The sequence below is a fragment of the Oryx dammah genome, unplaced genomic scaffold (assembly GCF_014754425.2).
Source record: "Oryx dammah isolate SB20612 unplaced genomic scaffold, SCBI_Odam_1.1 HiC_scaffold_15, whole genome shotgun sequence".
Lineage (NCBI taxonomy): Eukaryota > Metazoa > Chordata > Mammalia > Artiodactyla > Bovidae > Oryx > Oryx dammah.
This window is the reverse complement of record NW_024070199.1, coordinates 43,306,153-43,321,397: the sequence shown is the minus strand read 5'-3', so window position 1 is coordinate 43,321,397 and position 15,245 is coordinate 43,306,153. Positions and strand designations below refer to the sequence as shown.

At 57.6% G+C, this 15,245-nt stretch overlaps 1 protein-coding gene across 7 annotated transcripts in view; it reads left to right on the top strand.

The window, feature by feature from the left end:
* The window catches only part of PC (pyruvate carboxylase), a 102,772-nt gene that overhangs the window by 69,922 nt on the left and 17,605 nt on the right, over positions 1-15,245 (top strand). For 4 of the 7 annotated variants that reach the window (XM_040256410.1, XM_040256412.1, XM_040256414.1 and 1 more), the window contains 7 exons: positions 11,388-11,523; positions 11,620-11,804; positions 12,190-12,355; positions 12,442-12,587; positions 12,702-12,819; positions 13,096-13,247; positions 14,698-14,816. In XM_040256410.1, the coding sequence (XP_040112344.1) occupies positions 11,388-11,523; positions 11,620-11,804; positions 12,190-12,355; positions 12,442-12,587; positions 12,702-12,819; positions 13,096-13,247; positions 14,698-14,816 (1,022 nt within the window). Of the gene's footprint in view, positions 1-123; positions 309-5,839; positions 5,960-11,387; positions 11,524-11,619; positions 11,805-12,189; positions 12,356-12,441; positions 12,588-12,701; positions 12,820-13,095; positions 13,248-14,697; positions 14,817-15,245 lie in introns of those variants that run through there. The other 3 variants (XM_040256415.1, XM_040256417.1, XM_040256416.1) reach the window with 2 other exon arrangements.

The following is a 15,245-nucleotide window of genomic DNA, read 5'->3' as shown; positions in this document are numbered from 1 at the left end:
TGCCTCTGGCCTCAGTGTACGCTTGCCAGGCTGTTTGCTCCTTTGCCTTTGCTCCTGATGTCCCCATGCCTGACCTGCCTCCTCCCTTATCCTTTGGTTTATCCCTTTGGTGTCTTTCTTCAGGAGGTCTTCCTGCCGAGTCTGCCCACTCTCCACGCAGCCATATGTTGGCATCGGCACTGTTCAGCACAGACTCGTTTTTGCTGCCACCCACTCGGCCTTCCCCATCCCAGAAGTTGTGCTGATCACAGTCCTAAATAGCTCCACGCTCTGAAGGCCCCTACTGTGACCTGCTTGAGGCTGAGCAGGTGAGAGGAGGGTTGTTTTTTATTTTTTGGCTGTGTGCCTCTCAGCTTGTGGGATCTTAATTCCCCGACAGGCATGGAACCCGTGCCTGCTGCGCTGGAAGCGCAGAGTCCTCACCGCTGGACCTCCGGGGAAGCCCAAGGGGGCATTTTCAACACAGCGTGCTCCCCAGCCCCTGGCTTTAGGGTCTCTGCAGGTTCCAGGCTTTTGTGGGCAACACAGGTCTGTTTGTTTCCCTGGGCTGCCTTAGCAAAGTACCAAACCTGGAATGGCTTCCGCCAACAGAGATGTGTGCTCTCAGTCTGGAGACCAGAAGTCCAAAGTCAAGGTGTCTGCAACACCACACTCCCTCTGGCAGTTCTAGGGGAGGATCTTTCCTTATCTCTTCCAGCTTCCGGTGTTTCCAGCAGCCCTTGGCGTTCTCTCTAGGCACATGGCTGTCTTCTCTCTGGGTCTCCACGTCCTCGCCTGGGTCTCTCTGTGTTCACATTTCCTCTTTTTATAAGGACACCAAGCAGATTGGATGAGGCCCACCGTAATGACCTCATTGTTACAGATTACATTTCCAAGGACAGTCACATCCTGAAGTCCTGGGGTTGGCACTATCACATATTTTGGGGGGGACAAAAATTCAACTCAAACGCCGGTGTCCATTTTCCTCCACCTTAAAACTGGGGTGACCTGGGTGAGCGAGGGGGGACAAGGTCCTCTGTGACTCTGCGGCTGGGGTGAGTGTGCCGTGGAGGTGTTGGGGAGCTTTCTGGACCACCTGTAAGCCTGTGTTTAGGTGACTGTCTCCCTGCAGAGCATTGTCCAGCTATGTTCAGAATCTAGGCTTTAGCACCTGTCACCCCACTCAGCCCTGAAACACTGTCCTGGTTTCCACTGTCCGTATGGGAGGTATTTTGTTTGCTGACCTTGTCCCTTTGACCTTCCTTGTCAACGCTTTGGGCTCTTATCTCTGTGTCAGGGACAGTCCCAGTGGCTCGCTCGTGCTGCTTCCAGGAGGGGCCATGCCTTATTTATCTTTGTCTACGGGCTCACATGACTCTGCAAGCTCGCGGGGCCTGGAGTGCTCATTCATTCATTCACTCATTCATTTTCCAGACAGCTCATTTTGGTGTTGGGCACTGGGCAGGGTGCTAGTGAGACAGTGAGGGGCAAGATAGACAGAGAATCCCGCCCAGGGAATCCTCACGGCATCTGGTGAGATTGTCAGGGAATTGTTGCGGCATCAAGTTCACAGACACAACCTCGCCCAGAGCCCACACAAGCCAGAGGACAGTAGATTGTGGCAGAGAGAGTGACAGAGCTTTGCTCAAGATGAATGGCTGCCTGAAGGAGGGTATCTGAGCAGCTTGGGGAGCTGGGGTGTGCAGGAAGGCCTTCCTGTGTGGGCTTGAAGGACGTGGAGCATTCCAGGGACTGCCGTCCCTCCGCTGAGCGAGCCGGCGTTCAGGTGCTGTGCACGGCGGCAGTAGCGCTCCTTTTGCACCAGGGGGCAGTGTTTTCCCTGCAAGTCTGCACATGTGCGTGCTGTCTCTTCAGTTGTGTCTGACTTTGTGACCCTATGGACTGTTGCCCACCAGGCTCCTCTGTCTCTGGGATTCTCCAGGCAAGAATACTGGGGCGGGTTGCCATGCCCTCCTCTGAGAGATCGTCCTGACCTGGGGGTTGAACCCGTGTCTCTAGCCTCCTGCACTGGCAGGCAGGTTCTTTACCACTAGCACCCACAGATGAGGCTGGGATGGGCCGCTGCTGCTGTGCCCACAAGCCCTCTCCTCGCCCGCCTGCCGGGATCTTCACAGCCTCTTTCCCTGGACCTCCCCGCTTCCCCGTCCACAGGGCCCCTTGGCCCAGACAGGGCCCATGGTTTCAGTTGCCGCTATGCCACCCTCTCCCCTCTGCCTGCCGCCTGACTTGAAGATTGGCCAGGGCAATACAGAAACACGGTGGCGGGCAGCTTGGAACTGCCTCTCGGAGTGGGCGCCGGGCCGTGCTGCCCCGGACCCTGTGTGTTTCCACTCCACGTCTGCTCCCGCCTTTGGTATCCGCACGCCCCTTTCTTCTTCTTCCGTCACCTTCCCTGTTTCTCATATCCTCCCTTCAACTGCCCCTACACTGAAATCGCAGCCTTGGTCTGTCCTCTCGCGGGTGCTTTGATGTCAGCTGCTGCAGCCTGGCAGCTCAGGCGGTCTTCCCCTTGCATCTGTCCCACTGGCCGCCAGCCCGGGGCCTCCATCGGACACGGTTAGGACAGCACGGAGCTGCTTGGAAGGAAGGCTCCCCGAGAGCGGGCCCCATCCGTCAGCGGCTCGCTTCTGCCACAGCGTGGAGCCCTCTGCCAAGAACTCTCTCTTTCCGGTTCTGACTTGCTTTTTTGTTGGCAGCCAGCCGCTGGGGGCCTCTGTGGGCCGGGGACAGAGCCCAGTGGGGGTGCGGTGTAGGGGGCAGGGGGTAGGAAGTCACTGTGTGGGAAGGCGCCTCCTTAGTTAATTTGGAGATTCCAGGGTCTGTTTCTGACCCGCTCTTTCCCTCTGCCCCCTCCTCAACCCACGTGTGGCGGCTCCAGCCCCTGTCTGAGGTGGATACGCCAAAGGACTTGGGGCCTGGGGGTGGGCAGTGCAGGCTATGGGCTTCCAAAGCTGACACACCAGCTGGTCACCCCCGAAGCAGGACTGTGGCTCTCCCTTCCTCTGTGTCTGCCGCCCACAGTTGCCCACTGCGTCTGCAGGAGATGCTGTGTGAAGAACAGGGGTATTTAGGGCGGAAGTAATACAACCCCTCCGAGGAGCATTCCCAGGCATGCCGCTTGGCCACAGTGGTCATTCAGGTGGCCGCCGACCCTGACCCCAGCACGGCCGCCCTTGCCCCGTGGCCATATTGTGTGGACCACCATTTGGGTGGTGATGGCTCAACAGCGGAATTTTGTGCTGCTCCTGGTTGCAAGAGGCAGCCTGGGAGATGTAGTTTAGGTCACGATGTAGTGGGACTTCTAGAGACATCTTGATGATTTATTGGACAAATTGAAACTGCCCTAGCTCAGCGGAGACCCACAGTCGCCAGTTCCGTTAGCCTGCTGCCTGGTGGGAAGTGCCGAGACCACTGGGCTTCCTGCCCAAGTTGAGGCAGTGATACATTCTCATCAGGAGTGGGGTTTTGGCTTTTGGTTTTCAAGCGCCTGCAGGCTGTGCTTCTGATGAAAGCCACGACTTCCTCCCGTAGTGAGGTGAGGACTCCCTCTGCCCTGACGCAGCGGTCCCCAACGTTTCTGGCACCAGGGACCGGTTTCACGGAAGACAGTTTTCCCATGGACGGGGGTGTCGGGGGCTGGTTTCAGGATGATTCAAGCCCATGATATTTGTCGTGCACCTTATTTCTATTATTATTAAGTCCACTTTACCTCAGATCATCAGGCATCTGATCCCGGAAGCTGGGGACCCCTGCCCTAAAGAGTCAGCACTCTTGCTCTGGAGGGAGGTGTACAGATCGGGGTCAGAACTGGCCTTGCTGGGTGACCTGGAGCGTGACTTGACCTCACGATGTCTGGTTCCTTCTGTTAAAGCTGTGAGGACGACCTGGGAAAGAGTAGAGACCCTTCCAGCTGTGCTGGTCCCCGCGCCGCTCGGCACAGACAGAGGTGGAGCTTGGCCAGCATTGGAGGCGGTAGAAGCCACAGGGGCAGGTCAGCGCAGGGCAGGTCAGCAGGCCGGCCCACGAGGTCCAGACCTCCCCCGCCTCGAGCCACAGGTTGTTGTCGGCACGCCCCTGACCGGACCGTCGGATGGATTGTCGCCGTTGTTCCGTTCTGGAAGGAGAACACTGAGCTGATCCACCCAGTGCCGGGGAGGGACTGAGCTGGAAGCGAAGTCGACTCTCTGGGGAGTCACGCTGAGAGGCAGCAGGGGAGAGACAGGTGTTCCCAGCTCCCCGCTCTCGCTGGCAAGGCGTTGTTTACGCGTCCCAAGTGAGAGTCAAAACCGCCTCATTCCCTGTCTCTAACACACAACCCGGGGCCAAGGAAAGGGATCTGTCAGCTGGCATTTGCAAAAATAGCAGACGGGCCGCTTTGGGCCTGTCAACTCTCTGGAGCGGCAGCCAGGTAAGGGATCTTGGGGCCATGGCTGTGGCCTTCTCTTGCTTGTCACTCTCCCACCTCTGAGATCAGAAAGGGAGATTTTTCACTCACGTGTATCCCCAGCACTGACCAAGGCCACATGGTGTCCCTGAGGCAGACGACCTGAGGCTGACTGGTTCCTGGCCGCCTCCATGGGTCCTTTCCCCCTGGGAGACCCAGCCCGTGAGGGAGTCCCATCTGCAGCAGCCACCCTGTGGTTGCCCCGGGGAGGGTCCGCCGATGTGATGGAACACGAGGGCTTCCCGAGGCGTCAAGTTTGGTTAATGGAGGCCTCAGAGTTTTTTAAGGACAATTCTCCACTAAACTGTCAATGACCTTGAGGACTTCTGGGTTCCCATCCTGCAACCAAAACCCGAAAGCAAGGTGCCGTGTGGCCCTGCCATGAGCGCTTGGCCCTGCCCACACCGCTCTCCTGTGACAGGGGCCGTCACCGGGTCCCTACCCTGCAGTGAGGTGACGGGATGCACTCGGAGCGGTGCTCGAGGGGAGGCCACCGCACTGAGCAAGGGGCGCTGTGAGGAGAGCCTGGTACCAGGTCCCTCCAGGGTGCCAGAGCCTGATCTCAGGCTGGGGGATCCTCTGAACACCAGAGGTAGCTCCCGCCTCTAGAACTGGGGAAAGGGAGTCAGTGCCCTGAGTCCTTCCCCACCGTTCCCCCTGCAGGCCCTCTGCCTCTATGCGGGTCTCGCCAGGTGTTGGGTCTCAGCAGGTGCCTCCTGCCTTGCCACCCTGAGCTCTGCCCACCCTGCTCCTCCCGTAAGCCCAGCCTATACCCCCAGACTCAGCACACCCCAAGTGAACCGTCACACGCTCGACCCACGAGGGCCCCGCTTCCCGGAAGGGAGTCCTCTCGTCCTGAGGTTTTCTCCCAACTGGAGCTGGTTCAGGAGAGGCCTTCAGAGGCACCGGGCAGCCGGACCTCCTGGGCCTCAGGTCTGGGAGGCGAGGGGGATTTGATGCAAGAGAAGGCTGGGCACTGGGTTGACCAAGTTCTGAGATGTCCTGGGAACGCAGCGGCGCTTTTGGTCACCGTTGTGTCCTCAAGACCCAGGCCTGGCTTTGCCGGTGGGGGGTGGGGTCGCATGTGGCTGAGCCAAGAACCGAGCTGCAGGGCTGCGTCCAGGCTGCAAGGGGCTGTGTCCAGGCTGCAAGGGGCTGTGACCCATGCCCTCTGTCATCCATGAGAGCCCTGTCCGGCCAGCCACCCAGACCTGCTCCGCCTGCAGGCTAACCCTCACCGCTGGCCTCCGGATGCCTCCTCCTCGTTCTGTCCAGGTCCCTGGTGATAGAGGAGCTGGGCTCCGGGCTGCGAAGCTCCTGCCGCCCGCGTGACCCAGCCTCTCTGCCTTCCCTGCTCTCCCAGGCGTCTGACGCCCGTGCTCCAGGCGCTCCTTCCCCCAGTTTCAGCCTTGGCAGCCGCCCCAGCCTCTGGCAGCCTGGGCGGGAGTTTGTATCCTGGGCCAGTGACCACCTCAGGCAGAGCAGAAGCAGCACTGGGAGCCTGGCTGGTGAGGGGTGAGTGCCCCGGGCCCCCTTGTCGGCTGGCGGTTTTCCGTCTGCTGCCCGCGTGCGCTCGTGCCTGCCCTGGTCCAGCAAGACCCCCTGGGCCGGCGCTGCCTTGCTAGTCTGGACGGGAATGAGCACCCTGTAGGGTGGGCAACAGAGGGGGTTCCTTCATGCACTCCATGCTCATCTGGGAGGACGGACCAGTGGGGAGATGGTGATGGCAGCCCCTGTCAGTGACCCCAGGATGACATGCCCAGGTTGGGGGTGGTGTCGCCCTCTTTCACAGAGGACGAATTGGGGTGCCTAGGTCTCCCAAGGTCAGGTGGCGCAGGGGCAGGCCCAGCCCTCTGACCCCGGGTTCATGCTGGGCCGCCGCCAGTGGATGTGGCTGCCCTCTGCCCACTCTCAACCACCGCTCTGACTTCAGCAAACGATTGTGAACTTTCCCCTTCTGCCAACATCTGCCTGCTTGCCCCCGAACCCCAGGTCAAGTCCAGGCCTGTGCTTGCTTTCCTCTGCACGGGACATGGGGCTCCGGGGCATTCAGAGGCCCCCCACCTCCAGTGCCCAGAACCCAGGTTCTTGATTTGTAAAGCAGGACGCCAAGGAAATCCTTGCTGTCTAGAGCACGGGTGAGGTCAAATGTAAAAAAGTATGAGAATCTTGGGCTGGATGATTCAGACTTCCTTGCTTCCTGACTGAGCTGGGGAGGCTCTTGGTCCTCCCTCCCCACCCCCACCCTCTGAGCAGATCCTCCAGGGATCTCTCTTTTCATTAGAAAAGGGATCGGGGAGTGTGTGTGGTGGGGGTGGGGACAGATATGACCTATTTACCCACAAGACAATGCGTAAGTGCCTGTGGGTCCGAAGGGGTAAACCCACCCACGTGGAAGAAAAGAGCAGGCCTCCCTGCCCAGGATGACAAGTCCCTGGGGGTGGAGAGTCTCCGCGCCAGTGGAGCCTGCTGTGACGCTGCTCACCTGCAGGAGGAGGTCCTGAGGAAGACCTGCAGCAGGCTCCCTGGCTGACGGGCAAGGAAGATGCAGTGGGCCGTGGGGTGAGCCTTCTGGGAGGCCGGCCCCCTAGAAGGGTTATTTCACAGGATGGAAGCCAAGGCCAGTCACCTCACTGAGAAGGACCCTTGAGGAACTTCTCTTGGCTTTTCTCTGTAAAGGTCTTCCTGTCCCCCCTGTATATTTCTTTCTTTTCTGATTATAAATCATAATCCCCACTGGAGAAAATACAGAACGTATCAGTTCGGTTCAGTTGTTAAGTCGTGTCCAACCCCATGGACTACAGCACGCCAGGCTTCCCTGTCCACTATCTCCTCGAGTTTGCTCAAACTCATGTCCATTGAATCAGTGATGCCATCCAACCATCTCAGTCTCTGCTGTCCCCTTCTCCTCCTGCTTTCAGTCTTTCCCAGCATCAGGGTCTTTTCCAGTGAGTCAGCTCTTCGCATCAGGTGACCAAAGTATTTGAGTTTAGCTTTAGCCTCAGTCCTTTCAGTGAATGGTCAGCACTGATTTCCTTCAGGATTGACTGGTTTGATCTCCTTACAGTCTAAGGGACTCTCAAGAGTCTTCTCCAACACCACAGTTTGGAAGCATTGATTCTTTAGCACTCAGCCTTCTTTATGGTTCAACTCTTGCATCCGTACATGACTCCTGGAAAAACTGTTGCATAGAGCATGTAGAGAAAGAGAAGGAAGAAGGGGAAAAGCAGCACCTTGCCAATTCTAGAACATGGGAGTAAGTGAATGCTGAGTTCTTGCTAGTTATTTTTCTTGCTCTAAATAAAGTTTCATGAGATCATATTATTTGTCTTTTTTTAAAGCATCACATCACATCACATCATAAGCATTTCCCATGTCATCAAAACTCTGCCACCATATTTCATGGTTACATAATGTCCGTTTGTGTTGATGCCCTAATACTGGCTCTTTAAGTGGCTTCTAGTCATTTGCTATTGTAAATAATGCTGATCTGAATATCTTTCTGCATCCATCTTGGTTCCCATTTTAGAGTATCTTGAGGTTGGATTCCTAGATTGGTGATGGTCTGACCAAGGGACATAAATATTTTAAAGGCTCTTGATAGGTTTTGTGAACTGCTTTCAGAGAGCTGCCCTGATCTCTAGACCTCGCCTGTGGGCCTGCTTCCCAGAGGGCTTTTTATTGTTGTTGTTCAGCCGCTAAGTTGTGTCCGACTCTTTGCTACCCCATGGACTGCAGCACACCAGACTCCTCTGTCCTCCGCTGTCTCCCAGAGTTTGCTCAGATTCATGTCCATTGAGTCAGTGATGCTATCTAACCATCTCATCCCCTGCATCCCCTTCTCTTCCTGCCTTCAATCTTTCCCAGCATCAGGGTCTTTTCCAGTGAGTCAGCTCTTCGAATCAGGTGGCCAAAGTATTGGAGCTTCAACTTCAACATCAGTCCTTCCAATGAATATTCAGGGTTGATTTCCTTTAGGATTGACTGGTTTGATCTCCTTGCAGTCCAAGGGACTCCAAGAGTCTTCTCCAGCACCACAGTTTGAAAGCATTGATTCTTCTGCACTCAGCCTTCTTTATGGCCCAACTCTCACATCCGTACATGACTATTGGAAAAACTATAGTTTTGACTAGATGGACTTTTGTTGGCAAAGTAGTGTCTCTGTTTTTAATACACTATCTAGGTTTATCATAGCTTTCCTTCCGAGAAGCAGGCATCTTTTAATTTCATGGCTATAGTCGCTGTCCACAGTGATTTCTTGAAGCCCAAGAAAATAAGGCCCAGAGGCCTTAGCAGCACTAAATCTGATTGTTCACAACTCTGTCGCTAGTTTCATAGGCACAAGCAACACCCCCTATTCCCGTCTGAACGTGGTGATTTCTAGTGAGGTGGTACTGTCAACAGTTCGATAGCCACTTGTATCTACTGTTCATGCTTGTCCTGGAGAACACTTTGCCTTTCTTTACTTGACCCTCGTGGCCATTTGGGCTCTTTCTACTCTGCCTCATGCCACAAATTCCTGCCTGCAGCCCTGAGCAGAGCAGGCATCTGGTGCCCAGGATGGGGGCAAGATCCATCCCCACACTGGCTCCCCGGGGTGTGCGCCATTGACCACCAGGGCCTGCCTGCTCCAGGCTGCTCTGCTGGGAAAGCACTTCCCTCCAGCTGGGTGGGCGGCTGAAGCCAGAAGCCGGTGCAGCCGGTGCTGCTGGTAGACCTTTGAGGGGAAGGCGACAGGAGAGCGTTGGAAGCTCAGTGGTTTTCAGGAAGGTGTGGCAGTCACATGTCCAAGGCCCAGCTGGTACTTTGGCACTGACTGTGAGCAGGTCCTGGGGGCTCCCGCTGTGATCCCCTCCACTGGTGTCAGCTGGACCATGGCTTATTTCCCTTGGACCCACAGACGGGTTGCAGAGCCAGCCTTCTAGTCCTTGGCCGTGGCTGTTCCTCTCCTGGGGTGCGTGCCCTGCAGCTCAGATCTGGACGTGGCTGCTGCTTCCCCCGTTCAGGTTCCTGCCCAGTGATTCGCCAGAAAATTACCTGTTTTCTTGCCCATGAGGCACTGATCGTGATCTGAAAGGACCTATTTCTGTCTGTTTTTCCCCTTTTCTTTTCTCCTTCCTGGGGTCGTTCTCCTATGAGAGCTGAGACGTTCCTGCCCTGGCCTGGTGCTGTGCCTGGCACGGTTGATGCTTGAAGGGCTGCCTTCTCTCCACCTGGTGGAAGGGCTTCCCTCTTTTTCTCTTTCTTCTATTTATCTCCTTATTTCTTTTCTCCTCTTTGCTTTCTACTTGGTCTTTGTTTCCCCTTCTCCGTCTTGTGGGCCACAGTATGACACTGTGAGGTTTTAGCAGTATCTGATTTATTGAATATATTTTTGTGTCCGTTGGTGGTGGTTTAGTCACTCGGTTTTGTCCGACTCTTTTGTGACCCCGTGGACCGTAGCCCGCCAGGCTCCTCTGTCCATGGGAGTTCTCCTGGCAAGAACACTGCAGTGGGTTGCCATTTCCTTCTCCAGAGGTCTTCCCAACCCAGGCATCAAACCCGCGTCTCCTATGTCTCCTGCATTGCATTACAGGTGGATTCTTTACTACCTGAGCTACCAGGTTGCCCATAACGTTTCTTACTCAAAATGGATGAGTCAGGCGTTTAAACTTTGTGGAGAAATAGATGACAGGCTTAGCTGGGTTGAGGCCCTGCAGCAGACGTAAAGGACCGAATGCCAGTTTGGGCTCTGCTATAACAGCTGTGTGACTCTGATCACATCTTTTAAAGCTTTTCGGGGCCTTGGTTTTCTTCATTTGTGAAATGAGGGGGATGGTCGATCTCCGAAGATGTTTTGCATTCTGGGAGGAAAATTGCTCTGTTGGCTTTTTAAAAATTCTTTTCATTCTGAAAAAACGTGTGTGACGTAATTTGCTCTCTTAACTGTTTTTAAGTGTATAGTTAGGCCAGTGGCATTATATCCACTCACGTCGTTGTGCAACCGTCACCTCTGGCCATTTCCAGAACTTCTAAATATCACAGAATGGAAACTCTGTCCCCTTTGTTATTTTTTGAATGAATGAATGAATGAATTTGTGGCTACACTAGGTCTTCTTCGCTGCGCGTGGGCCCTTTCCAGTTGAGGTGAGCGGGGGCTCTGGTTTGTGGTGCGCAGGCTTCTCATTGCGGCGGCTTCTCTTGTTGCCGAGCACAGGCTGTAGCACGCGTGGACTTCAGGAGCGGCAGCTCACGGGCTCCCGAGCTCAGGCTCAGCGGGTGTGGCGCTTGGGCTTAGCTGTCCTGCGGCGCGGAAGCTCTGAACCCTTTGAACACTAATTCCCCCACTGCCCGCCCCTGGCCCCCACCCTCCCACTGTCTGCCTCTGTGAATGTGGTGACTCTGGGAACCTCATCTAAGTGGAATCACGCAGTATTTGTCTTTTTGTGACTGGCCGGTTTCACTGGCCCTCAGCTGGCTTTCGTGACTAATTTACTGAGTAGCCCTTGTAGAAAGGACCGTTCCTGCAGTTTGAAGAAATCTGCATTTTATCTGAGCAGAGGCTGCGCTTCCGGAGGGCACATTGTTGCAGATTCTTTCCTGGGGAGCTCCATTGTCACCCCCCCTGCCCTGCCAGACAGAACCCCGAGGGAGGGCCGAAGGGGTCAGTGTGGGGCCGGAGGTTCTAAAGCCCGGGGCAGCCTGGACTGACACTGACCTTTACACACCGCGGTCACGCAGGGCTGCTCGCTGGCCTCTGAAATTGTTGTAAAAGCTTGAAGTGTAGTGCTTTAGAATTCAGAGTATGAGAGTATTAGGGTAAGCTTGGGATGCCAGTTGGGGATGACTTTCTTCCCTTCGCTCCAGCCGGTCAGCCTGCAGGGAAAGCTGGGCCTGGCCGGGAACTGAGGCAGTGGTGGTGCTGGCCGCCGTGCTCTAAGCGGGCTCTGACCTCCCTCCCTAGATGCTGAAGTTTCAGACTGTCCAGGGGAGCCTGAGGCTCCTGGCTATCCGCCGGACCTCCACCGCCACCGCTGCCTCTCCCAACGTCCGGCGCCTGGAGTACAAGCCCATCAAGAAGGTCATGGTGGCCAACAGAGGTGAGCGTGGTGGGAGCCTGCCCTAGCTTCCTGCCCCTGTTTCTGTGTCTCTTGGGACCCCAGGATCTAACTTCTTGTCCTGTCCCCACCCCCTAGGTGAGATCGCCATCCGCGTGTTCCGGGCCTGCACGGAGCTGGGCATCCGCACAGTGGCTGTCTACTCGGAGCAGGACACAGGCCAGATGCACCGCCAGAAAGCTGACGAAGCCTACCTCATCGGCCGGGGCCTCGCCCCGGTGCAGGCCTATCTGCACATTCCAGACATCATCAAGGTCGCCAAGGTGAGGGGCCAGGTGGGGATGGGGGCCTCTTGAGAGCTGGGACTGGGTCCTGAGCCTGCCCCGCTCTCCCTCCCGTCTCCAGTGCTGTCTGGCCAAAAGTCTCTGTGAAAAGGTGAATGCATGAGTGGCTGAATGAATGTGTGACAGAATGACTGAATGAGTGCTAAGTGAATGAGTGAGTGACTCCGTGCATGGGTGACTAAGCAAATGAATGAGCAAATGAGTGACTGAATGAATGACTCAGAAATGAATAAGTGAATGAGTAAATGCGAGATTGAATGGAGCAGTTGAGCTGAGGCAGGCGGGAGGGCCACAGGGTTGGGGGGCTGTGTGAAGGGCTTTGAGGGGTGCTCATCCCTTCTGACAACCCCCGCCCGCCCACCAGGAAAACAACGTGGACGCTGTGCACCCAGGCTATGGATTCCTGTCGGAGCGGGCCGACTTTGCCCAGGCCTGCCAGGATGCTGGGGTCCGGTTCATTGGGCCAAGCCCCGAGGTGGTCCGCAAGATGGGCGACAAGGTGGAGGCCCGGGCCATCGCCATCGCTGCAGGTGAGGGTGGGGTCGCCTAGCTCCTGCGAGGGGCCCTCTGGGTGGGGCTGGCGGGCCTGTGGCCTGACCTGCCTGTCTGCCAACAGGCGTCCCCGTGGTGCCCGGCACGGATGCCCCCATCACTTCCCTGCATGAGGCCCACGAGTTCTCCAACACCTACGGCTTCCCCATTATCTTCAAGGCCGCCTACGGGGGCGGGGGCCGTGGCATGAGGGTCGTGCACAGCTACGAGGTGAGCAGAAGCTAAGGCGGGGCGGCCACCTGCAGAGGGACTAGGGAGAGGGGTGCTGGGGGGAAGGCAGAGCTCAGGCCCCACCGTCTCCTGGGCCCCTGCCTGCGCTCCCAGGAGCTGGAGGAGAACTACACCCGGGCCTACTCGGAGGCTTTGGCCGCCTTCGGGAACGGGGCGCTGTTTGTGGAGAAGTTCATCGAGAAGCCACGCCACATCGAGGTGCAGATCCTGGGTGAGTGGGGCGTTCCGGGGGCAGCAGCACGAGGCAGTGGGGGCCCCTGGTCTTCCTGGGCTCTGGGAAAGCTGCCGGAGCTTTCCCTCTGTGGGACCTTCCCCAGGAAGGTGGGCTGCGGGTGCCGGGCTGGTCAGACCTGTGGCCGTGGGTGTGCTGTTGTGAGCCGCCGCTGAGCCACCCCTGGGAGCAGCGCTGAGCAGCCACGGGGCTCGTCCAGGGATTCGGGGGTGTCTGGAGCCCCGGGGGGCTGACCCCGGCTTACCTGCACCCCAGGGGACCAGTACGGGAACATCCTTCACCTCTACGAGCGGGACTGCTCCATCCAGCGGCGGCACCAGAAAGTTGTGGAGATCGCCCCGGCTGCCCACTTGGACCCCCAGCTGCGCACCCGGCTCACCAGTGACTCCGTCAAGCTTGCAAAGCAGGTGAGGGGCAAGGGCTCCCGGGGACAGAGCTGAGAGCCACAGCGCAGCGGCCTCTTCCCCACGTGGAGACAAGGAGCCCGCTCCTGGCTTGCTTTGAGCTCCTGCAGACACAGCCTCACACCCGGGGGTCATGGGGGCCCAGGGTGGCCAGCTGCTGCGGGGCAGGGAGCCCCAGGGTGACTGACTCCGGGAGGGCAAGAGGCGGAGGGCCGATGCCAGGCCCTTGGGATCCACGCTGTGCGGTTGCAGAGGCGCTGGGCCCAGAGCCCAGGCTTGGAGACCGGAAGAGCCGTGAGGAGGAGGGAGAGAGAGAGCCGCTGGCCTCACTTCAGCGCCTCTCAGCACAGACAGAGCTTCCGGGGGGTCAGCAGGGGCTTCCGTCAGGATTAAGGAACTGTGTTCAGGGATTTCTTCCTCACTCATGCCTAACCGTCCCCGGGATCCGCCTCCTGCACCCCGTTCACGCCCCAGGGCCGTGCCTCCTGTCTGCACTCTGGGGGGTGCGGAGTGAGCGCCCGTGGGCCGGGCAGGCTAGAACAGAGGCCCCGCTCTCTCTTCTTCTGGTGCCCCTGACCCCAGCCCCACTCAGAGGCCAGTCACCCTGCCCCGGCCTCGGCCTTGCCCTCCCAGAGCCCCGAGGGGGCCTATTTTCAGGTCTGCCGTCCCCTCCACCCGGCGGGCCCCTGGGCCTCTCTTCTCCAGGGCTGAGCCCCCTCAGGCTCCCAGGCAGACCAGGCCCCAGACCACAGACGCTGCTGGGAACTTCCCCAAACAGAAAGCCAGTGAGGCTCCAGCCATGGCTAACGTGAGGCGTTGATTAGGGTCTGATTATAGTTGAGGTTTTGCTTCCTTCAGAGGAGATTTCTTGCCTTGAGTTTGGTCTCATTTATTGGCTTATGAAGTGTCTCATTCCAGAACAGATTTGAGGGAGTGAAGTCTAGGGTGTGGTTTTGGTGGGACCGGAAGTGAAGCTAGAATGAGGCGTGCGTTTTGTGGTACAGCCTCATCTGTCCATGAGGTCCCTCTCAGGTGGTGTCTCTTTGGGTAGTAACCGGAGGCGATGGTAGAGTAAAGCAGAGGGGAGCTTTCTGAAGACCCTGTAAGCATCAGGAGGATCTGGGAGGGGCCAGGGTACACACGGGTGGGGCCCATGTCCCAAAGCTGGGGGCGAAGGCGGCATTTGGGCCGGTGGGAGCTCTGCTCAGGCCTCATCTGGACAAGCTGGGCACAGCCTTCAGAGGCTCCCGGGAGGCCAGGGGAGACACCCAGGCAGGGGCCCAGCTGCGGGGGCTGGGTGCTCACCTCCCCGGGGGCAGGGCCGGCCCTCTGCCTGCCATCGGGTGGGGTGGGGTTGGCCAGTCTGTTTTCCTATGGAAGCAACCCAGTGGATGAGCCTGCGCCCCCACCAGGCGCTCACCACAGACCCCTGCTTAACGAGGCCGCCCCACAGGTGGGCTACGAGAACGCGGGCACCGTGGAGTTCCTGGTGGACAAGCACGGCAAACACTACTTCATCGAGGTTAACTCGCGCCTGCAGGTGGAGCACACGGTCACGGAGGAGATCACCGAGTGAGCACTTGGTCGAGGCGGCTGCGGGGGCAGGGGCGCCCTCGGGGGCAGCTGCAGCTGCGCCTGGCGGGGCGGCGGGCAATGGTGATGGGAAGGGCGTCTCCACATCTTGTGTAAAACCCACGTCGGGGGGTTCCTAGGGAGCTCACTGTCCACTGATAGAGAATAGTTAGGGATGCATGTACTTAGTTTTTTATGAAAAGTATTATTATACAAGCATTACATGTCATTGTGAGAGTTTGTACAAAGGAGCAAATAAACATGCCTCAGGCCCCGCTGCTCAGGACCAGGATGCTGGGAGGTTCCCAGCGGGCGGCTCTGTGTGCTGTGCATCCCCAAGGCATCAGTCAACCCCATTTTTCAGATGACAAAACCGGGGCTCAGAGAGGTTAAGAGAGTTGCCTGAGATCGCACAGCTGGTCCTCTCAA